General features: G+C 50.1%; 1 protein-coding gene across 2 annotated transcripts in view; it reads left to right on the top strand.

Annotated features, from left to right (window-relative positions):
* Nucleotides 1-25,057, top strand: part of HELQ (helicase, POLQ like) — a 494,226-nt gene that overhangs the window by 49,351 nt on the left and 419,818 nt on the right. For both annotated transcript variants that reach the window (XM_078676301.1, XM_078676302.1), the window contains 2 exons: nt 3,312-3,384; nt 4,853-4,950. In XM_078676301.1, the coding sequence (XP_078532427.1) occupies nt 3,312-3,384; nt 4,853-4,950 (171 nt within the window). The remainder of the gene's footprint in view (nt 1-3,311; nt 3,385-4,852; nt 4,951-25,057) is intronic.

Here is a 25,057-nt window from a genome sequence, read left to right on the forward strand (position 1 = left end):
GGTACGTTTTCTTAATGTTATCTCCCTTGGCGCACCCCCCACCGCGACCCCCTCCCCCCGCAACCCTCCCGCCATCCCCCCTCGCGAGTACTGCATTGATTTGTCAGTTTGTTAAAGAAGATGAAGATAAGGTGTGTAACCACTGTTCAGGAGACCGCTTCCAGGCACCGAGGGAAGATCAGTGCTTAGTTGAGTCTGTGTGTGAGAGACTACAGGCCTCAACACTCACTGTCACTCCCACATGTTATTGAGGCTTTTGGATACAACGCAAGGGTGGGCAAAGGGACTAAAGTGATGAGCTCAAGAAAAAGGCCAGATACCAAGGAACAGGAAAAAGTGGCTGAATGCCAGCACGGTCCCACTTTCCTTTACAGTGTAGGCTGTTGCAGTGACGAACAGCCTACAATAACACCAGTGTCTGTTGGGGGGCTGCTTGCATTCTTGGGTCTGTGCTGAGCACCCCCAGCTGCTCAGAGGGCCCAGCTGACGTGGTGTTATGTACTGGAGTCTGTCACCAGGCAATGTCGGGCCTAGACAGGCTGAAAGACATGAAACCTATTGAGTGCAGTGCATCGAAGGGTGAGTGATGTCTGTGTGAGTGCAGGGTGAGCAGTGTGCCTGTGTGAGTCCTGGGTGAGTGATGTCTGTGTGAGTGCAGGGTCAGCAGTGTGCCTGTGTGAGTCCAGGGTGCTTAATAATGCACCATTTGCCCACTCTTTTTTCAAGATGTTCTCGTGGGAGAACCCCCGAATGCCCCATAGGTGGTTGGGCCTCGCTCGCTGCGCGCGCTCGCCACAGTGCAGTATTTACGCCCTCACCACTTTCAAATTTCACCAGCCGCCCCTGACTGTGTGTTGACTAGCGGTTCCTGGGACTAGATCATGTTGAAAAAAGAATTGTGCCACTGAAGGCTGTTCCCAAGTGATTATCAATAGGCTTAAAACCAATTAAAGGAGGTTCTTACCCTTCAGCAGAATCTATGTTGTGCGACTCCGAATTATAACTCCGCTCATAACTCAACTTCTCACCCAGTGTGTTATCTGGGTAATTCGGAAGGAAGATCTGTGTTTTCAAGAAAGACAACTTTTCTTTGTAAGTTACCACGAACCATCATTAACACTAACCTTCTTGCTACTGTTTACATACAGTGTGCTCACTTTGTACTCCGTTGCTGCCTAGACTCTATTTAGACTCTGGCTTTCAAAAACGGATACTACCTCAAGTCTTCTGTCACTTGGTGTTCAAGAAAACACTCTCAAGATGTCCTGAGAGGACTGTCCAACTTGAATCATACTTCTTTTCGTTGAATTCACTAAAAATACATCTGGTCATTACCTTTGCCAAACTCTTTCTGATCTACATAGGCAGGAGCTCACATATTGACAACCAAGTGTGACACAGTCTTAAAGTGTAGTGATCAAAAGTCTTAAAAAAATCCAGACACACTTCTGTTATCGAAGAGCATGCATACTGTAATCAGAGTGTAAGTTTGCAGAGTATTGTCACTGTCACCATAGCGCTAGTTCTCTCTCCTTCCCGAAACAGTTAGCCACTCTCTGTTCCCTAAGAATTGCATTCAGACATTACCAGTGCTTATACACTCTCAATCATCGGTGCTCACACACTTCTCAATCCAAGGGTTCCCCCCCCAAAAAAAAATCTATCTCCAATTTCAAGGCCCGTACGTATTTTAAAAGCGTTTTGCAGCTTCCAGGAGAGTCTGGACGTTAGGATCCAGGATGGTTCTCTTTTAGCCACACCCCAACTATGACGAGATGTTGTCGGATTTCCTCTGTCCTGAGAGATATAAGATGGGCAATAGGAGGCATAAGCTTCATGTCCTGGTGCATTTGTGGCTCTTGAACCTAAATGTTTAGAGTAGCAAAGTCTGGGTGAGCCAGCCGGTTTTGAGCAAGGACTCACATCCTGCTGGCCCTAACACTATCACCAGAATGATGAAGGCAAGCGTAAGTAGTCATTACAGTCTGCATCTATGGGATAAGGAGAGGACTAAAATCCCAAGTGAGCGTTTCAGAACTTCAGGGACTGTGGTCCAGACAGCACCCGATGCTGTGACAGAGAAACATCTGTGGTCCAGAGCTGATGTCTTTGATGGGCCAGCTTCCCAGCTGGGTGACGAGACACCATGTGAGAGTTTAAAGATTTTTGCGGGAGCGCTGATGACCACTCTTGGATGAGGAGCCTATTTTTCTGTTAAGAAAGAAGCACTGGAAGTGTGCTGGAGAAGACTGCCCATAGGAGAACCCAGTGCTAGCTGCCTTGTGGAGGCCCTGCCCAGAGATAGAACTGACCAAGAAGTACGGTCCTGTACTAGAGGGCCATCCCTCCTGCTCTTGATAACTTTTTTTACTCCCTGACAATCCAAATAACTTCTGAAGATTCTTCACGCTGAATTGACTAACCTGTGATTAGCAGTTCCTGCTCTTTGAAGATTGTGCCTTTCACTTGCAACTGCTCCCTTGTGACCTTTGTTGTCTTGACATTGCCCCAACTGGGTGCTCCTGGTCCATGGGCTCCAGTAGCATCTCTAGTCCCCTAACAGATTCCCACCATACCTGCGTATGACTCCATGTGCGGGCAGCTCTCATCCTGTTTTAGGCTATGGGTTTTGTTTGGTCTGTAACCACTTATAGATGGCCCCCAATTGCGCCATAGCGGCTGCTCTGCCGCCAGCAGTAAAGCCTGGGAGAAGGTGTTGTGGTGTGACAAAGAAACTGCGATCGGGTGGCCGTAATCAGCTTTTTAGGTGTGTATTCTTTTGCCTATAGTGTGGACTTTTACCGTAATATTTTTTAATGAATTCTTTAAAAGTTCAAAATTGAATATTTTTAGAAATGTAGGCGCTGAATGTAAAACTGATTTGTACATGACTGTGGAATGGATATTTGTCTGAACATAGTTTTTATAGTGTCACCTGAGTACTGTGTGGAGCAGATCTTAATGAGTTCCTGACCTAGCTAAGAGTAATGCTGTGTATCCATTCAGAATGTTAAGTGAAAGTGCTTCAAAGAATGCAAGTTAATGCTGGAAGGAGGGTATCCAAAATCCTCATAATACCCTAGGCCTTCTGCTGAGCAAAGCAGTTTCCTTTTGTCTGATTAGTTTTACGGTGTTGAACATTGCACCAGTGCTCCGGCTGATTACACAGGTAAGGGTAGGTTTCATGAACCTAACATTTAATTTTACTGTAATCCGTTTGTTATTCATTTATCACTTCTTTCTGTAATTTGTTTTCTGCCAGAGAATCTTAACTAGAATGTATGTTTTCTGTTTTTCTTATATTTTTTCAGCTCCACATGCTTGGTGAAGGTAGTCGTGGGGCGATTTTGGAAATGACACTAGCTAAAATTCTCTACATGAGTAGTAAGCAATTATTAACTTTATTTTAAAACTAAAATGCATTTAATTTGATTGTTCTATTATTCCGCTTTCTCTCCATGCGATGTGGGAAAAGAAAGTACACCCTCTTAACATCCTAGTGGTTGGCATTTTAAGACATCTAAACCTCACCTAGTCCTAACAACAAATAAATTAACCTCTTGTGACAAATACTACACACAAATGTCACTTTGTCATGATCACAAAAAGGAATCCGATAACAGAATAGAACATCATTAACAGCTTGTGAGGAGGCTGAAGAGTAGTAGGAGGAATAGGAAGGCCACTAGACACAATGAGTTGGAGAATTCTGGGACAGCAGGAAGCAACTAAAACAGCAAAGTTTGAAACCTAGTACAGTTGTAAAGTGGTAATTTGAGGCAGTGTTTCTAAGCTGGGAATATGTGCAGTAGCTGCTGCAACCTCTGCATTCGTGGAAAAACTGATCCTCCTTCACAGATGCAGTACTTGATACGACCACATCCTGTGTTGTTGCTGATGCCATAATCCTTCTGGGAGTTGGCCCTGGAATGATTGTTGGCACCCTTTGTAACTGTCTTGTTGATTTGTATTTGATGCCTGTAAATCCCTGGTCATCTTTATTGTGAAGCGCTCTGATATCCCATGGGATCTTGTACGTGCTATATAAAACCTTATAAATAAATTGTTGCAGAGCACAGTTTGTCGGGCTGAGACCCTCAGTAGCTCCTGTGGGGCCAAAGCCCCTGCTGTCAGCCGCCAATTAGGACAAGTAGACTCCTTGGGTGCTGCAAAGGCTTGATTCGTCCGGTGGTACATGGCAAGTAAAGCTTTGACTATTCTTTGTAGCTGCAGGACCTGGACAACTCATAATCTTTCAAATCAACATGCATACCTTTCTATATCAGAGCATTCTAATGAATCTTACGAGACCCGCGGTCCAACAATTAAAGCTAAGCCAAAAATGGATCTTGAAAAACACAATGATCTCAAATACACCTGTCCATCTAAGAAAGAAAAGGCAAAGAATCCGGAAAAAGTCCAGACCTGAACTTTTCTGAGATGCTGTGGTGGGAACTAAAGAGAGGTGTGCATAAATGATTGTCCTCAAACATCATCACGTTTGGGAAGTTTTGTAAGTAGTAGTAGTAGGCTAGAATGCCTCCTAGGTGATGTGATTGACTGAAATGCTTTCACATGAAATGTTGACTGACTAACTGGTAACTGAATCACAGGGTGCACTTTCTTTGCCACACAAGTCTGTTGAATATTGGAGCTCATGGTTAGATTTATCTGTTAGGAGCTGGTGAAGACAAAATAAAGGTCCGATATATCTTAATGTCTCATTTTCAAGTTAATGCTGATAATGCTTGACTTTCTTTGTGAAGTGAAAATTGTTTTAATCTTTTATAATAATTTGTTTACATTGTGTATTTAAATACATCTTTCCACACTGTTGTATACTTTTTTGCAGAAACAACACAAATAATTGGAATGAGTGCAACGTTGAACAATGTTGGGGATCTGCAAAAGTTTATGCAAGCCGAGTATTACACAAATAACTTTCGACCTGTAAGTCTGTGTCCTCTTGAACTATATTTAGATGAGGTATTATACATATATTCTACAATAATTCAATGTAAAATGTATATTAATACTGCCGCTGGCCAAAATTGTGAAGAATTGCTGTGGATGTATGTGAAACCCCTCAATTTGTCAGCAAGGTACCACTTTGTTAGGGGTTTTGTTTTTTTGTAAAACATTCGATTGATTTTTTTTGGGAAGCGTAGCACATACAGAAATCACAACACCCCCCTCCGCCCCCTCCAGTTGCTGAAGTCTCCAATTGTTCATAAATCACAAGTGTAGCCTTTCCATACTTTGTCAAACTTCTTGGGTTCTCCTCTACCTTGATTTATTCCTTTCTAGGTCGAGCCTAGAGTGAGCACTTGTGCTGCTCTGCAAGACTTGCTGTAATCCTCCTTTAGGTGTTGGAACACATCCAGCACTTGTTTTATTGGTTGGTTGGTCTTCCTTCACACATTCCATTGATTTCTTTGCTTAATAGTGTACATTTGTCTCGCCTCCTGGCTGTTTTGTTCCCTATTTCTTCCATCTCCTTGCAGCTCGCTGGTTTTAAATTTTTTATTTAAGGCACAGAGTGAGCCTACGCGGAGGCTCTAACCCGGATTCCCTGTACCAAAATATGGATCTGCATTTTTTTGGCCTTCATCTATATTTTGCGAGGCACCCTCCCATTACACCCACCCTTAACCCTTTCCTTCTGTTTGTTCCTTATTGACACAATGCAGACTGCCACGATTCTGCGCTATTTTCATTGCATCCGTGCAGTGTTTTGAAACGCGAGCTTTTCGATTAAAAATGTAACTAACAGCTTTCATCTTCTTGGGGCAAAAGCATTTTTGTGTTTTATTCATTAAAGCTTGCATGCGATTACTGAAAGATTAAAACACGCACCAGAAAAAAGAGATGGGAAACAGCAGGCGTGATTGAGAGATGGGCTTTATGATAAAAAAGGGTGCCAGCACCACCTAGAATCAGATACAGCACAAGGCACAGCGGCACATTTAGAAAGCTAAGCTCTCCTCGTTGGTAAACCTGGACAACTTGAACTTTGATGTAGCCAGCTTCTGACTGGCCTGTGAAAAGGCTGCGGCTGCTGTTGAATTTATTTCTCCATCAGTAGTGAGGGTGGGAAATTTCTATCCGCCCGGGGCCCTATTGGAGCAAGGTGATGTACCAGTAACCATGGCTCTCTGGCCATGGCACATTATTAGATAGAGACAGGCACTCAAAAATCAACATTTACCAAGCTTGGATGACTGCACCATCCATATTTTTAAAGCGCACATAAACAAGCATGATGGCACTTCAAAAAACTTCTCAATAGTTTACAAGATATATCAACCAGAGTTATTATTTAAATTAGTTAGTTGTTCAGTTTGTGGTGTTAGGCAAGCAAAAGGCTCTTTTAGGTCGAGCCTAGCGTAGCGCGCATGCGCTGCTCTATGGGAGGCTGCTTGTGAGCACTCCAACCTTCCCCGAAACTTCTCTGTGTGGGTGTGACTCCACCCACACATTTGATTGGCCTTTGCGTGTGGCTTTCAATAATGAAAGCACGCAAATGGTCAAAGGCGAGTGCATGTCCCACCTCTTCTTCAAATGTTCACTCCCACGGCGTTTTGTTCTCAGGAGCGATCAGCGGCTCGCAGCGTGCAGCTGCATTCCTAGTCGCGTCCTGGATCAGGTTACTAATTAAAGACAGCGCGGTCGCTTTCACTTTTCGGCCGCGCTTGTTTAATTTTCTGTTGCTTTGCTTCTGCCCCTACCCGTTGTCCGTGTTCACAATGCTCCCACCCCCTCCTGTTGTCGAAGCCCTGCTTCCTGCTCTATGAATACGTTCATTGCGGGCCGCGGTGATCAGTGTGTGGCTGACAGCCCACTGGCCTTGCGGTGTGTGACGGCTCATGGAGGCCTCATGGAGCCTCGCTCCATCTTCGCTGCAGCCCCTTCCCTTACTGCGGCACTGACGGCATCTCAGGCCTGTCATGGAAGGCTAGATAACGAGACATGCCTCTCTGCCACCTGAAGAGGCTGCCGATGTGCGCTGCAGGGTGAATTGAATTAGCTCCTGGGTTGCATGTAGTCTGCGATGGAGGAGGCAGGGTCTGCAGAAACCGGTGTACAGCGTGCCGCGTGTGAATGTGGAGTGTGTGTTAATCTTGACAGTGCAGAGAAGGCTTCCTGTTTGACAGGGTTACTGTACGGCTTCCCGCACGAAGAAGCTGCTAGAAGAGTTCCCGCTGTCCATCCTTTAGATTGTTTGTTGCTCAGTTATCACACTCGCTCCCCCCTTCCATGCCGGCCACCTCTCCACAGATAAGCGCATCTCATCGCCTCATTATCATGCATAAGACAAAGGGCGGCAGAATCGGCTCCTCTGAAGAGAGTCTGCAGCTGCAGTGGATGGAGTTGGGGAAGCCTAAGGAGAAACCCCATTGATGAATGTATGGCTGCTGTAAAGCCCATCTTAGTTAACGAGATGCATGGGCGTCGGAGGAGCTGCATAGCGTGGACCAGTGTGAGATGCGGGCCCGGATTGTGCATCACTTTGCCTGCCTGCCTCCAAAATGGGTCCGGCGGAGGAAGCCTTGTCCCGCAGAGGCCACTTCCCTTCACAAATATTTATTGTGGCAATTTCCCACATGCGTATCTTTTGAATATTTGATACAATTCTTAATGGTAACAATAGTGAGCCTTCAGCCATGATATTAAAATAATACACAACCTTCAGCTGTTGCTCTCCTCCTGCTCAAGAATTCCAGCTACAGTACCAAAGTATTCGCTTTTTTCATAATGAGTGCGGCGATAACTGTAATACATTGCTACACTGGACGTTAAAATGCTGTTAAGTTGAAGCAAACTAAGTTTGATGTATATTATCCGTGCCGCTGACACTCAAAAACATTCGTGCTCTAGAGGGATTGCCAGTGTTAATGGAGCAGTACCCTTGCCCTGTCCCAGAGCTCACCCACAGGACACAGTTGATGCTAAAATGCAGGAACTAAACTCAAAAGCCACAGTTGTTATCCAGATGCAGACCTGCCTTCTATTGTGGCGTGTTGAAACCAGTGACACTTGAAGACACCTGAGAAATGCAAAGAGATGATCTAATGCTTATTGGAAGCCAGGTCCAAGTAGAGCATAAGTGAAGGATTTTAGTATTACTTAACTCTAGTTTTAAAATCCTAGAAAAGGGTGCTGGACTGAGTATACTACGGTGTAAAACATGTTTCGGGCAGCATGGTGATGCACCATTCTCCAGTGAGTGTGAAGCCTTGTAAGGCGTAGCAGTCATTCTGAATGGTGGAAGCACACCCCAGATATCACGAGCCATCTCTAGTTTGTACTGGTGCACTCTGTCTGATGTGTTTAATGTGGTTTGTGGACGTTGAATGATTACAGGAAGAGTACAGGCTAGTTTGACAAGCTGATCTGAACGCTGGTTGTGGAGGGACTGATAGCCATAATCTGATTTGTTAGGACGCCTGGTTGGATAGTCACACCTATCAAGTTCTCAGGCTGCCTGCTTTCATATTTTAGGGAGGGGCCGAGCCTGGTCTCAAAAATAAGTCAGTCATTCCTGTGATGACGTGTCAGTGGGTGAGTAAAGAGTAGGTTTCACCTGTAAGAGCAGTATGGTGTGTGCGCCAGATGCAAAAGTGGTGCAGATCAGCCTGACCATGCTTTAATACATGGCGACACAGCACCCATGATAATGTGCTGCATGACTAACCACTTATAAGGTCCCAAAGGCGAGAACTATTGGCTATGCCAATGCTTTTTTTAGAAGGGTGTGGGATCACTATCTTTTATTAAAAGGTTTGTATTGTGCTGCACATCAGCTAAGTCTCTTCAAAGTACAGGAACAGAAAGAAAATAAGCATTTGCATTGCAAATGGTCTCGCATTTGCGAGAGTTTGAGCTATTGGCATTGAAAATGACAATGCCTTTTAATTATGTGTTGGTTATTAAAACTGATAAAAGGCACTGTCATTTACAATGCCAGTAGCTTAAACTCTCGTAAATGCGAGACCAATTGCATTGCAAATGCTTGTTGCCGTATGTAACTCTGATCTATTTCCCAATCTTCTACCTTTGGAATCCTAGCTGCTCCCCATCTGCGTGCTATCACCCTTTTGGCCACAAGTAACCCCAGATTAATGAGTATTCATTGGTACGAAGTGGCATCGGAATCCGTCTATATTCCCAATAAAGCCCATGGCGCGTTGTCCTCTCAATCCCAACTTCAGTGGCTACCATAAGTCTATGGTATACCTTCTCCCAAAAAACTTTCAGTAGCGGGCAGTCCCAAAGAGTGTAGAGAAGGTCCCCCATTGCCCACATTGATGTAAACTGGAAGGATCAGAAATGTTCCTGAATGTGTGTAAGTGTGCTCTAGTAGACTCTATATAGGATATTTGTATTAATTTATATTGGGCTTTGATCGCTGCATTCTTGGGGGAACTGTAATGCCCCTATCCAATCTACCTCTTCCATCTCTCCAAATATCAATCTGCCATTTATTTCTTAGTGTAACTAAGTCTTTCTCATGAGAGTCTGGTATGCTAGCGATATAATTTTATTTTCTAGGAGGTCATCTAATAACCTATATTCTAATGAAGAGGACTCCTTTCGATCCTTGACGGCAAGGGGAGCGGTTCTTTCGCTTCCCCGGTGCCCATTGCAAAAATCAAGGATATATCCCAGTTAATATTAAGTCCGGTGTATTTTCAGACGAGCTCAAACATTTCTCTAATTGTGTCTAAATGTTTATCTGAATCTGCCAAATAAAGCAGTACATCATCCTCATACAATGATATACATTCTTCCCATGATCAATCCCACCTTCAATTTATGCATTACGTCTTCCCCATTCTGCCAGTGGTTCTATAGTTAATGCAAATAGTAATGTTGATGGGGGACATCCCTGTTGTGTTCCCCTCTCTATTTGGAATGTATTGGAATAGAATGCCATTCACCTTCACTCTCGCTCGAAGTGCTGTGTATAGTAAAGGAATTCATTTTGGAAATGTTGCGCCAAATAATTTTTGTTAGGATTGCAAATGCTTTATGAGCTTCCAGGGTGGTCACAGCCAATGGTACCTGCAGGCCTGCCGCCACTGCCATCTTATTGGGCAATCTTCTGAGATTAAGGTGGGTAGAACACTGGGGCCTAAAGCCATTCAATATTCCACTATGTATGAAGGTCTGGGCTCTAGGTCATCATTCAGCCCCATATGCAGGTCCACCCTCCATGTCTAACTACCCCTATCCCCCCACCCCTGCTGCCGACGCTGCTACCAACAGGGTAAATGCTAGGAAAATACTACCCTAGTGTGCAGGTTGTGTTCAGGCTATCATATCAGCAATGCCATTAAATATCGTGACTGCCATGAAAGTCGGGAATCGTCTCACATGCCATACCCCCCCATGTCTAGAGGAGACCGTCTATTGGTGTTCGTCCTCCGTCAGCGCGCCGGAGTCCGAGTCAGTGTCTAAATCTGATGTCCGGAGCTCTATCACCAAAGCCTCCCAGGCCCGCGCCGCCTCTAGCGCCCTATCGTTATGGGACCTATGAGCCTGCTGCAAACAAACCAAACTCTCGCTGCCCGCCCACACAAGTAATGCCGCCTTCCATCTAGCGTAGCTAGGGCCTACCGCCGCCTTCCAATGAGATGTAATTTCCCTCTTGGCCAGTATGAATCCTAGGTCTATAAATTTACTAGATATCTTAGTTTCACTAGTGTGTGGAAACCAGTGTAACAGGCAAGTCCCCTTATCCAGAGTAATCTGTCGCCCGGTTACTCTACAAAGCAAATCGATTATCTCCTCCCAGTATGTGCCCAACTGCGGACAGTCCCACCGCATATGGCTCAAGTCCGTGCCCTGCAGTCTGCACCGGGGGCATTGCGAGGTGTCTACGCGGAAATACTGGTTAATTTTAGCCGGTGTAAGGTATGCCCTGTGAAGTATAAAAAATGTAATCAACTGGAACCTAGCATTCCTGGTACTCTTCCATGCTCTTTTAATTATTTGCAACCAGGCCGTGTCGGGTATTTCTTTATCTAAGCCCGTCGCCCACTGCTCCCGTACCTTCTGCAACGGGTTGAGCCCCTCTCCCAGCATACGTTTATATAAGCATGTAACCGCTTTATACGTGCCCGCTGCCATCACCACATATTGGCACGCTCCGCTTGTTGGCGGCTCTGAGAGGCCAGTGCCCCAATGCCTCTGTATAGCGGTGACTAGTGCCGCGTGCATCAGGAAATTGCCGCGCAGGAGACCGAAGGTCTCCTGCAATGTGCCTTAGGGTAACGGCTCGCCATCTGCATACAGATCACCTACCATCTGTAGGCCCAGCTCCTCCCATTCCGCAAGGACGGACCAGTTCCCACCATGCGGCAATGCGGTGCACATGCCCAGTGGTATTTCGGTAGCGTATGGGCGCTGCACCCCAATTCTATTGTGGAACCGTTTCTAGCAATGCCTCAGGGTACCCTCCACCATCGACAAATCAGTAGTCCGCAGTCGTTGTTGTAGGACCACGAAGGACAAGACGTGCCGCGACACCTCTGGCGCAGATTCCATTTCCGGCCCTCGAAACGCCAATGCCACTGCCTGAGTAAGGTGTTGGAATTGCGCGGCTAGGTAGTACAATTCAAAATCTGGGACTGCAAGGCCCCCCTCAGCTCTCGGCCGCATCAGAGTATCCAGTGCCACTCTGCGCCTCCCTGCACCCTAGATAAAGCTCCCCACCGCAGAATGGAGTTGTCGAAAAAGAGTAACTGGTATCCGTATCGGTAGGGTTCGGAAGAAATATAAGAGTCGAGGAAGCGCCACCATCTTCAGCAGCGCCACGCGACCTCCACCGACAGTGGCAGGGTCCCCCAGAACCGCATGCTACCCCTCAGCGCTCAACCGATATTGCCTTCAAGGAGATCTTTCTGAGCATGATATACATGCGTCCCCAAATAGGGGAGACGCCTAGGTTCCCATGCCAGATCAGGCGGCAGTGTGGGCGGGTCGCATGCTCTGGTCACTGGGAATACGCAAGTCTTCGCCCAGTTAACCCGCAGTCCCGAGATGTCCCTGAAACAGCCGAGGAGGGAGCGGGCCCCCTCCAGGGCCTCCCCCGCGTCCCCCAGAAACAATAGGAGGTCGTCCGCATACAGCGAGATATAATGCGCCTGGTTGTTAAGTCGCAAGCCACGGAACGCCCCCCGCCTCATCCGAGCGCGCGCTGCCAATAGCTCAACCGCAAGGGCAAACAGCAGCGGGGAAAGCGGGCAGCCCTGTCTAGTGCCCCGCCCCACAGGATAAGAGGAGGAAACAACTCTACCAACTCGAACCCTAGCGGTTGCCGACGAGTACAATATTTCTCTCCAACTGACATATCCGGCTCCGAGTCCGAATGCTTTCATGACTGAGAACAGATAGGGCCATTCCAGGCTGTCGAACACCTTAGCAATATCAACCGAAAGGACCATCGCCTGCCCTTCCACTCCATAGTCTCCATCCAATATTCCTATCAACCGACGTATACTGCTGGCGGTATTGCGAGTCGGAATAAAGCCGGCCTGATCAGAATGAACCAACCTCATCATAAAGGGGAGGAGTCTAGTGGCCAACACTCGGCTCAGTATCTTATAATCAGTGGTGAGCATAGACAGAGGCCTGTACGCGGTTGGATCAGTCGGAGGTTTCCCTCGCGTGAGGAGAGGAACAATAATAGCTTCCCTAGTAGAGGTCGGCAGTACCCCCCGTTGTCTAGCCTCCTTGTACATCGCCAGTAGCCTGGGAGCCAGGAGGTCAATATACGTTAAATAGAATTCGATAGGTAAGCCATCGCTTCCCGGTGTTTTGTTGCGCGCCAACTGCTTAATGGCGCAGCGAATTTCAGCTAACGTAACATCCTGACCAAGGGCCTCCGCCTCTTCCTCCTCAATAGTAGGCAGTTTCAGTTCCTCCAAAAACGCTTGAACCTCTACCTCACCAGTCTGCAATTGGCTGGTGTAAAGACTCGCATAAAAGGACCGGAATCGGTCATTTATTTGATGTTGTGTATATTCTAAATGTCCCGAGGGCGAGGTTAATGCCAATACAGGTACGCATCTAGGAGCGGGGTCAGCCAGCCAAGCCAGTAATGTGCCCTCCTTATCTCTTTCCGCATATGCACGGGCCATGTAAGCTCTATGATCGAAGCACCGTAAGCGTTCTACCACAACCACTACCGCATCCTTTCGAGCCTGAACCGTGTCGCGCGTCCCAGAGCCAGCGAATTGAGCTCTCTCAGCCTCCCGTAGGGCCAGTTCGCCCACCTCAACTTCCTGCAACAGCAGCTTCCTCACCCCCACCCACTTGGCAATACAGATCCCGCGGACCACCACTTTAAAAGCATCCCATTCCAGGGCCGTCGTCGAGGCGGTGCCCGCATTTTTGGCAAAGTAGTGCTACACCCCATCCCCGCGCGAAAGGCCTGATCCTCCAGCATCTCCGGACGCAATTTCCAGGTCGATACCATAGGACGCTCCACAACCCAACAGAAAATCACCAACAACGGATTATGATCCGATATAGTACGCAATAAGTACTCGCTGCCGACCGCCAATGATACCAGGCCAGGACTACACAAAATTGCGTCCAACCGCACATGCAAGTCATGCAAAGCCGAGAAATACAAATAATCTCTATCGTCTGGGTGCTGCGCTCGCCAAACATCAATGAATCCCCAGTTATCTTGCCATTGGGCCCTAACCTTGGCTAGTTTATGAGTCGGGGCTGTGGGCAATGGAGGATTGGACCGGTCCATGGTCACATCGACAACTGAGTTAAAGTCTCCCCCCATCAATACTGGAGTCGGAAAGTAATCCGCGAGGGCGGTAGATAAAGCCTCCAGGAAGGGCGCCTGTTCCACATTAGGGGCATAGATACTGCAGAGGGTCACCTCCCGCCCATAAAGGCGTCCTTGAACCGCAACGTAGAGGCCTTCGGAGTCTACCAATTGATCAGTCATCTGAAAGGGGACCCCCGCCCGAATCCCCCCGTGCAAAGGCTGAGTAAGTGGTGTCATAAAGCTGACCTCGCCATCTGCGCTGCAGCGCTAGCCCCTCTGCCCTGGTCAAATGAGTCTCCTGTAGGAAGGCTATCTAAGCGCCCCTACGTGCCAAGTAGGAGTAAACTTTGTATCTGCGCTGCATAGAGTGCAATCCCCGAACATTCCAGGTCACACATTTCACATCAGGTAATGGACCCATAACAGGGATGCAAAAAATACACAAAACGTTCCTCCCTCCCTGGTTGCCAGGTAGCGGGCCCACAATACAAATGCACAGTACTCCAAAGCTCGACATTCTCAGTTAGCCGCGCCGGCGGACAATGTCCCCAAAACAAAACAATCCCGTCCCCCAACAAACCCACCCCGCCCACTACATCACCCTCCCCTCCCAAGAACAGGCACCAACATAGTGAATCCCATCCAAACTGTCCCAACTACGCTCCTCAAACAAAGCTGAGGCAAGCTAACTGGTACCATCCGGAGGGGGTTGGATAGAGCCTAGCAAACAACCTACGATAAACCAGAATCGCATCCGTTGTCCGCCTCAGGTCCCCCCAGAAAATGTAATCCCCCTCCAGGACCCCCCGGAGCCCCCCGCCGTTACTGTTGCCTTCCTCACTTTAATCAAAACCAGTCCAAAATCCCAGTCTTCCTCTCCTCCAGTACACCACAGGATCCCCCCCAATGGAGACAACCATCGCAGTACATCTAGTTACATCAGAACTCCCAATCCCAAGAATAGTACAAAGTCTCCTCATCCAGCAGTCCGCCCTTCCAGGTGTAACCAGCGGCAAACGTGCACCATCCGATGCAGAGGCCTCTGCCTCCGATTGGCCCTTGTCGCTTCCCAGGTCCGAGGCCGTTGTCGATGTCCTCAGCAATTCTCCAGAGATCGCCGTCACTGCGTTTAATACTCCCCTGCGCTCCATTGCCGTCTGCGAGATCGATGGCTTCCGTAGCCCCCGCCGTCGGTGCCGTAGTTGTTGCGATCGGCGAGGTTGGGAGTCACTAGCTAGCTCCTGCGCTTCCACTTCCTGACCATCTTTGCCAGCCCTGTAGGACTCCAGCCAGGCCCATGCCTCCTCCGGTGTGTCATGAAAACATGTCTTTCCATCCAGCGCGATGCGCAACTTGGCCGGGAAGAACAAAGAATACTGGATCCCCTTTGCACGCAATTCTTTCTTAACAGCCTGGAAAGACATGCGGCGCCGCTGAGTGTCAAGTGAATAATCCGGAAATAGAGTAACACTGCTGTTGTCAACCTGGAAAGGACCATCAATACGAGCCCTCCGAAGGAGCAAGTCCCGGTCCCTAAAATGTAATAGCCGCGCCACCACCGGCCGCGGGGGGCATCCCTGCAGTGGAGGTCTAGCAGGGACGCGATGCGCACGTTCCAGGGTGTAGAAGACCGACAACCCCTCAGGGGCCACCACCGTCTTAAGCCAAGTTTCAAGGTAGCTCACCATGTCCGATCCCTCTATCTTTTCTGGCAGCCCCACCACTCGGATGTAGTTCCGCCTATTTCTGCCTTCCGCATCTTCCGCCTGCCGTTCCAGCACCGTTAGTCGATCCAGGGCACTCGCCATCGTCGCGGTCAGCGCGGCCTGCGCAGGATCAATCTCCTGAATCTTAGTTTCCACTTGTTTCACCCGATCAGACAGTTTCGAGTGATCCACTCGCAGCAGGCCCAGTCCCGTCGCCACCTGCGCAGTGTCCTGCTGGAGGGCGGTTCGAGAGTCCGCAATGGCAGCCAGAATTTTATCTAGTTGGAGCCCCGGATCTTGCAGCAAACCCTGCGTATCCCTATTCTCTTGAGGCGGGGATTCGGTGTCAGAAGGCGGCGGATCATCCTCCTTTCTCCCCTGGGGCTTGCCCATGGTTGCGATCGTCAGAGCAGTCCAATGCCTCATAGCAGAGTCCCACAACGCTCTCCGGGCTATCTCAAGGGTCAGCACCCGGGTCCGGGCAGTCAGAGAGATGTCCCCCTGCACTCCGCCCGGGTCCTCAAGGCTCACCCCTCGCCATATGGCCAACAGGCCCGTCCGCTTCGCCGCTGTTGGACTTGGCCCTTCTGGCAGGTTCACCCCTAGACTTTTTGCTTTTAATGGTGACCTGGTGATGGTGATTTTTGGGTCCTGCGCACTTTCACTGTGTCCCAGTGGAAAGTGCGTGTGCACTTTGAGTGCATGTGGTGAGATAGGCCTGCCCTCCCATAGGAATGCATGGGGAATGTATGTGTCCCTGGTAGTTCCTGATGCGTGGGGTGTACAGGCTCGAGTCTGGTATGTATGGACTTGTGTGATCGAATGCTGCAAAATGATGTATGCAGCATGTATGTGTCTAGTGTGGAAGTGCCACTTCTAGACATTGATGTACGTGTGCTATGAGGGTGTTGGAGTGTGATTGGCTGGAGCTGGCTGGGATGCCAGGCTTCATGAGTCATGATGGGTCTGCCCGGTGGTGAGAGTGGAGATTAACATGCTGATGGCTGGGGAGGAGTGCACCTGTGGCCTGAATGAGGCTGGGTTTTCCCCCACACAATGCTGGCTCCGCCCCCTGTGGTGCGTCTAACGACCCTAGCCTCCCCAGTGAATGAAAGGGGTGGTTGGGCCATCAAGGGTGCTCCAAAACCAGCTGCGACTGGTTTCTCCCCCACCCTGCACCTACAGACAAAGGAATGTGGTGTATAAAAATGGGGCTGTGTCCCCACAGAAGTTGTTCTCTTCCAGGATCCTGCCTGAGGGGGCTGCTGCTGTTGCTGGGCCAGAGGACCGCCACTTGGACTCTCTCCCTGCCTGGAGACCCAGTGAGCTGGCTCTGGGCCCAGCCTTGCCCCCTGCCTGCTGCATTTCTTTTTTTTTTTTTTTTTCTTTTTTTTTATTATTATAACACAAGAGAAGAAATATACATAGACATACCAGGTGGCAATAGACTAACTGAAATAGATCCGTGGACGGGCAAATAAGTGACGAAACAATACACAGCATAAGCCACAGTGGTTCAAATGAAGCGTGAACCAAAAGTAAGTAAGTAGAGAGGAATGACAGCAATCACCTCCCACCTACACCCGCCCACCAGAAGTACAGGATACACGGAGCAAACATGGACACCCGAATATGCTATAAATAAGAATCAGGAGAGTACGCCACAGCTCTTGTGAAGAGAGGAAAGGGGAATAGAAGGTCATAGAAAATAACAAAGGAAAAAAAAAAAAAAACCCACCCTACATCCCTGCCGATGGCTACGACCCAACCCCACTAGCAGCGTGTCTGTCGCCCCCTAAACTACACCCCAAGGAAGGGAAAAAGATGGAGGAGAATGCAACTTCCCCTGCCCCGCTCGCACTAAGCACCACAAAATCGAATACAAACAGGTCCACGTACTGACAAACGAATGTGGCATTAGAAAGACAGAGCATTAAAGCAACTCCCTATCAGTAGCTGGCCGGGGAATCCGTCCCACATCATACGGAAAAATTCAACCCTGCCCCGCTTTAACACGCCCGTTTGTGCGTGACGACCGAACATTCGCCCCACAGTACCATGTCCAATGATCAGAGTTAACAGGAAAGCAAGGCAAAGCCAACACCATGCGAGATTCCTGCAACAGGGAACCATCAAGACACAACCAACGATCGTCTGAGTTCAGCAACCAAGTACCAAGCCAGCCTTCCAGATCACGACGCCGCCAGGGCAATAAAGAAGAGAAGGCCATGTCAGCCGGGCGCAAAGGCGGTGCAACTCGAATGGGCAAAGGCGCTGTTCTGTGGAAGTGTTCCGCCCGCAGTGGAGTTCCAGGCCCCCCTGCGCTACTCATGTGATCGGCCGTGCGGGACTTATACTCCACACCTGACGGAGCCCCACAATTGACCATCTCTAGGCGTGCAACAGTAAACACTGGCGTTGGCGCAGAGCCGTGAGCGGCGCTAATAATCACAGGATCAACGTGACTCCCACCCGTCGGAGGGGCAACAATGGCGTCCAGCTTCAGTCCAAGCCCTCTGACTCCTCCCACCCAGGCAGCATGGAGGGAGCCAAGAGCAACAAAGAGGTCCCGAACCGTGGGCTCCATCATGTGTTTCTGGGCCAATCTCTGTCTCTCGGGATGCAGCTCCTCACTCAGAACGGCATCAGAAGCCCGGTCAATTGTAGCTGGTAGAAGAGCCGTGGTAGATCCACTAGGCAGGGGCCATCATTATCCTCAATAAATAAGGGCAAGCCGCCATAGCCACCATGAACGTGCACAGACCACGCAGTCTCTGATGCCTTGTGCGAGGCGCTGGCAAAAGTGGCGCTGTGTGACACAAGAGACTGCTTCAGTTGTGAACCCTCCAAGCGCGTGTAAATCAGCAACCTCCGCTGCACTGACAACTGGAGAAGCCGGGTTCACAGGTCTGTTCCAATTCCGACATGAACGGTGGTGCCGTGCCCAGCCCAATATGGCGGCCCCTTTCTCCACCGATCCACACCAGCAGGATCAAAAACAGGATAAAATCGTGCGGGCTCGCAACGAGGGATTCCTGAATTATGTCAGCCGTGGCCGGGACAGCGCTCTCACCCCACCTACACCAGCGCGGGTACTGTGTCGTCCCCCGCAGGTCCGTCCGGCAATCGACCCGGCCCACACAGCCACGTCCTCAATTAGCAGCGGTAGCCGGCGCCGACCTCCAGCGTCTCCGCACGCAGCCCGACTCCGTCACGGCCGGGCAGTGAGGAGTCCAAGACGGGTTCCCGATTATGCCAGGACACCGGAGTTGCCGTCAATCATGCCCCAGATCATCCGGTGTCAGATCGTGTCGTCCACAAGCCTGTGCGAGCGGGAGCAGGTAGGATTTAGACAGGATTAACGGTGCGGGCAGCAGAGCTCGCTGTCTAAGCGGCCATCTCGCTGCCCGGCCAGCCACGCCCCCCCCTGCTGCATTTCTTGAAGGGCTCTTGCTGTACTTTTGGAGCCTCCAGCGCCTGGAAGCGCTTTATTGATTTTCTGCCAACGCTTGGGAGCGCTGTATTCATCTGCCTAGCGACTGGGAGCGCTTTATTTTACTGCCAGCGCTTAAGTGCGCTTTGTGTGCCCAGCCGGTGCCCACCCGGCATCTGCCCGAAATTACGGCGCATAGCGAGTGCCTACCTCGCTTCATATTTGAATTTACGAGGGAGCCTACCCCTCGGATATTGACCCCCCGCCTGCCTGCCTAACACGGGCCGCCCGCTGCCCGCGACGACCCGGAAGTGTTGGGGCTGGCCGGCCAATCGCAGCGCGGCCCCGAGACCCACAAACCGGAAGTCCCGCCCTGCAGCCGCAGAGCGAGAGAGCCGGCGCCTGGTCGTTTCCCCCCGGGGCTCCCAAGAGGGAGGGAGAGCCCCGGAGAGAGAGGGAGAAGTGCGGAAAGGGAGCCCCCGAGGAGCGGGAGCTCCCGTGGAGAGCCCCGGTCTGCCTTTGAGCCCCGCGTTGACTGAGGGAAGATCCGGAACCCCGCAGCCGGGAGAGGAGACGCCGCCACACAGCTGGTGAGTGCGGGTTCCTCGAAGGGCAAGGGTTGGTCCCCGAGTCCCCCGAGCGGGACCCCGACCAGTGGGGCATTTCTGAAGTGCCCACGAGGCTCGTGGGCATTGCGAGATACCGAGTCCCCCGAGGAAGGACTCCGACCTTCAGTGCCACATTTGTGTAGAGCCCCGAGAGGCTCTGAGGCCATTCCTTGTTTCTAGAGCCCAGATAGGCTCACCGGCCCTTTGTATTTACGAGCTTGCGAGGCTCAGACTCGGCCTCATTGTTCCTTGAGCCCCGAGAGGCTCCACCGCCCAGTGAGGCTGCCTCCCTTTGTTTTATGAGCCCAGCGAGGCTCGAGTGCCAGTCGTTCTTCGAGCCCTGAGAGGGGCTTACGGCGCCCTAAGTGTTCCTGGGTCCCCCGTGAGGGACCCCACTGCCCAGTAAGGCGGCATTCTTGTTTGAGAGCCTGAGAGAGGCTCAGGAGGGCCAGTTCGTGTTCTAGAGCCCAGAGAGGTTCTTGAGGGCCACATTAATTTCTTAGAATCCCACGAGGGGCTCAGGCGCATTCTTGTTGGTTGAGCCAGAGAGGCTCAGGAGACAGTCAGTTGGGCAGAGCCTGTGAGGCTACAGTGTTGGCCCAAGCCTTATCTCACACAGCTGCCCAGCACTTCGTGGGCAGCTGCCACGTTTAGGCCCCCTGACTTTGGGACACAGGGCGTCCTAGCCCTAGAGAGGCCACTTGGCCTAGGGACTGCCACAGGTTGTGGCTAATGTGAGTTCTGGCGCATTTATGATTTATGTGCCAATGTGATTACTGCGCCATTGTTATTGCTACACCTCTGAATGTTTTTAGGCATCATGTGTTTTTCTTCCCTGCACCTCTGAATGTGTTTTTATGCGTCATGTGCCTTGTTCCTTACACCTCTGAATGTATGTTATGCATCAGGTGTTATGTGCTTACACCCCTACAGGTATTGTGATACTTAGGTGGTTGTTTTTCTCCTAGTGCAGGTGGTGCTAGGGAGGTTCTGGTTACCAGTGATTACTGGTTGTGTACTTTATGTCTAATTTATGCTACAGTGATTTACATCCTATGTTCTAAGTTCTAAGTGCTATTTCTAAAAGTGTTACTTCTAAAAGTGCTGATTCCTGACAGTGGTCCAGGTGGCCCTGTCTTGTACATATCCCCTGTAAATTCTGCCCGTGCCTGTTGGCACATTGTAAAGTGTGTGTTTTTATCTAATGTATTTTGGTGTAATACAAAGGCTATTTTTATATAACCTTGTGTGGAGTTTCCTTTGTGGTGGGCCTTGGGGGTTGTTGCTGGGGTGCGTGCGCAAATACACTCACATCGCCTCCAAGTTTAGCCTTGCTGATCGCGCCACGTTACCTAGAGGGTGAGCAGGGGTTATTTTGGCGTGTAACTCCCTTGCCCTGACTTAGGAGTGGTGGTCTCCGACTGACTTTGGCGCAAGCCCTGGCCAGCCAGGGATCCCATTTCTAACAGCCGCAGTATCCACACAAGCCCCGAGTGGGCTACAGCAGTCCGGGCCCACAGCCCACGCCCTCTCAGCTCAAAGCGGCGCACAGCGTCGATCAGGGGGGCCACTAAGGAGAATGCCCTGTCTCCGGCATGAGGTCCAGGCGGGCGTAAGGTCAACCCTGCGGGCTCCCCCCCAATCAGGGCCTCAGTCCTCCTAAGCCACCGCCACCCTAACGAAGCTACTCCAACGCGACTCCGGGCAAGGGCGCCCCGACTCACCGCAGCTCCGCACAGTAGATCAATCAGAGGCCCGCCGCCCGTGACTGTCAGGCGGCACTGTCTGCGGCCCTCAAGACCATCTGGCGTCCCCCGCACACCCAGTCGCAGCAGCTGCGCCTACATGGCCTTGCTCCAGGGTTCAAGGCGCTCGGCAATGCGCCACCAGTCTGTCGTTCGCGCCCCCGTCCAGAGGCCCTTTAATGGGACGGTGCCGCCATCCTGACGTCTGCCACGCAGTCGGCGCAGCCCCGGGGCCCACACTGCAATCTCCACGGGCACCGCCGCAGCCCACCGGGGCCCTCCAGGCCAGCTATGCTGCCGTTCCCTGACCCTCACGGTTGCGCGGAGTCAAGGGGACCGATCCCTCACATCTGCCGAGCGTCTGCCCCCAGTAAGCTCCGCGGCCACCGCTCTGCCTGCAAGCCCCAGTGCCCGTGTCCCTGGCCTCGCTCCAGCCGGGCAGGCAATGCCGTTCGCTCCTCAAGCAGGCAGCTCCTCCCGCACTGCTGCAGGGCAACTCGGCGCCCTCCGAGACCTCGGCAGATCGATCCTCCGGTCCCGGTCCTCCAGCTCCCACGGCGCCCCCGCTGCCGGCTCACCTCAGCCCATGTCATCCCTCCTCAGAGCGGCACAGATCGCGGTCTCCGCCCCCGCCGTCTGAGCACAAGCCGCTTTCGGAGCTTCGTCGCTCCGATCTCCAGCGCCCACTCGCAACGGTGCCCCGTCTTCAATCTTGCCAGCCACCACCGGTTCCAGCGCCCAGAGTTAGGTTATCGGGCTCGGCGCCATCTTGTGTCGTCCATCGACCAGCCTCCCTGCTCCATCGGACGGTCACAGCACCCGTTCAGTGCTCGGTCACAGGCAATGTATGCCGCCGTTCAGCTCCAGGTCGTCCCCAGCACACTTTGCGATGCCAGGGGGGTCCGAGAAACTCCTTATTCAGGATTAATGCGGGGATCTGGCGCGGAGCTCAGTGCTCACGCAGCCTGTCCCATCGACTCCCAAGCCACGCCCCCATAAAGCCATTTTGATCTGGGTGTATCAGGTCTTATTTCATTCCCCTTAATCTATTCGTGAGTGCCCTTGCCAGTATCTTAGCATCCACATTCAGCAAAGAAATCGGCCTATATGAATCCCACCTATCTGCCGGTTTCCCTGGCTTCAAAATAGGAATTACCGTCGCCATCCTTAGATCTTCAGGCAATTCTCCTCTTTCATAATTCATAATGTACATCCTGTGTAGGGGAGGTACCACCTGCACAACCATATGAAGAAAGACTTCCACTGGTAATCCATTCGGACCTGTGGGTTTCTCAGATTGCATTTGTGTTAGCGCTATCCCTACGTCCTCTGCCTCTAATCCTAGAGCTGTCGTTCTTTCAATATTTTTCATGGGCAATCGTTCACAAAGGCCTTTAACTTTGCTTCAGTATTCTCTTTGAGCCCCCCCTAGAGAACTCCTGCAAATAACCTGTCACAGTCTCCGCTATAAGCACACTTGTGTGTACCTTGTGCCCTCTGTAGTTTGTCACCTCCGTTATGTGTGATTTAATTGTTTCCCTAGTCGCCAACCACGCAAGGAGCTTCCCTGTCCTTTCTCCCCTTTCGTATATTCTCCGTTGTTATGCTGGATATACTAATTCAACCTCATTTCTGACTACCGCCTTATATTCTGCTCTTCTGTGTTCTAGTTGTTGAGTTATGTTATCTGTTTGTGATTGGGCCAGTCTAACCTCTAGGTGCCTTATCTCCTTCTTAACTCTTCGTATTTTTTTACTTTATTTTACCTGCCACCTCACCAGCTATTTTCTCTCCTCTTAATGTCACTTTATATGCCTCCCATAGGACAGTTTCATCCATGTCCATCTTTCCATTTTCGTTAAAATAATTATCTGTGACTTGGGTCAATCTCTCAACTTCTCTGGGGAAGTCAGGCACCAAATCGCCACCTTTCAGGTGTCTATCTGTCTTGTATCCTGACCTCAAGGGGAGAATGATCCAAGATACCTAGAGCCTTAAATTGCGCGTCTGTACATCTGTGACGCTATAAGAGTAAAAATATAGTGTATGCAAGAGTGTGTGTTGTGAGTCCTAGAGTAATAAAATTATGCCTTATCCTGAGGATGTAGGGATCACCACACATCCACTATTCCCAGTGCCTGAGTAAATCCACTAAGTCTCCCCTCATGAGATATTCATGCTTGTTTCTTATGTCCTGTTCATTAGCATATTAAAATCTCCTCATTATCGACTGTGGGATTGTCACTACTCTGCTTAATATCTGTAGCGTATCAAATTGGAGACCTGGAGGAACATACATATATTAATAAGCACCATCACCTCCCCCTCCCAGCTGCCCACTGTTCATATATACCGGCCTAAGGCACCTCTCCATATTTTAGTTGTTTTAAAGGGGAGAGATTTCCGATCCAAAGCGGCCTCTCCACTAGAGCTCCTAGTGTAACCAGCATGTCTCTATACTTTATATTTCCCTCTATTTAATACAGGTGCATTCATACCACATATGTTTCTCTTGCAGAAATACCAGGTCTGCCGCATATCATGATAGGTCTTTATGTACAAGACCCCATTTGATTTTATGACCCCAGCCTATTAACGTTCCATGACAACACTGTTCTACTAATATAATTCATGTAAAGTTGGTTTTCTGGTATTGTTCTGGCTGGGCAGTGTCAAAAGAAAAGAAAAACAATTAAGCGGGGGTGGGGGGGTCGGGGGATCCTGGCGTCTTAGGCAGCATGGCCAAGGCTGTGAGGGATTTATGTCTATCCCTGAACTAAAGGGTGCATTTGCTGCTCAACCAGTGTCTAGAATATTTTACCTGAGGTCCTAGGCATCACCACCAGTGGCGGCGGGTCCATCTCAGAGGAAATCAACCTCGAGCCATCTGCTTCCGAATTCTCTAAATCTACCTGGAGCACGTCCCTTCTCGTACCACCCAATACCTCTTGTTGCCAATTCAAATCTTCCACAACTTTTGCCTGTTCATTTTCCGCTTGCTCATGGGTGGGTTTGTGCATTGAGTGCTTGCTTGGCTTGTGTCTCCTTTTTGCTTCGATCCAGTTCTTCTCTGCACTCCCCTCTTGTCCAGTCTGTGGGGGCGGATATCACTTCTGTTCCAGCCACTCCAAGACCTCTACCTGGGTCAAAAAGAACATAGTCTGGCTGGGAAGAATAGTGCATATTGGATATTCAGCAACCAGAGAGGACGCCTGACCTATAAGTAGCTCTCTGGTTTTGCACCGCTAGTGTAAAATCTGGATATAGCATCACATTGGCTCCCTCCAGATGCCAGAGTCCATGCGGTTTGGCTTTCTTTAATTGTGCATTTCTGTCCCAGTTGTTAAGGAGGCAGACCAGTATCACTCTGGGGGGTGTGCCCGTATTTGGTGCTTTGGGGTCAATCTGAGCACCCTTTCCACCATAAACCATTTAGAAGTATTCCCTTCCAGCACTGAATCTGCCAACCAGTTCTCCATATATAACTATAGATGGGCCTTCAATCTTTTCAGAAGGCCTACCACTCTAATATTATTTCTTGGTGATCGTCCTTCTGTGTCTTCAATCCTCTCCTGAGGTACTTTGACCTCCTTTTCCAAGTGGGTGAGGCATTCGCTGTGGCATAAGATTGTGGGCTTTGTATGTGCTAGAGTTGATTCGGTGTCAGTCATTCTCTTCGCTAACTTCTTGTGATCTTCTCGTAGGAGATTAATATCTATGGCCACAGTTTTAAACTTCCATTCTAGAGTCTATTTAGTTTCTTTGATGGC

This window comes from Lissotriton helveticus, chromosome 2_1 (assembly GCF_964261635.1).
Source record: "Lissotriton helveticus chromosome 2_1, aLisHel1.1, whole genome shotgun sequence".
Taxonomy (NCBI): Eukaryota; Metazoa; Chordata; class Amphibia; order Caudata; family Salamandridae; genus Lissotriton; species Lissotriton helveticus.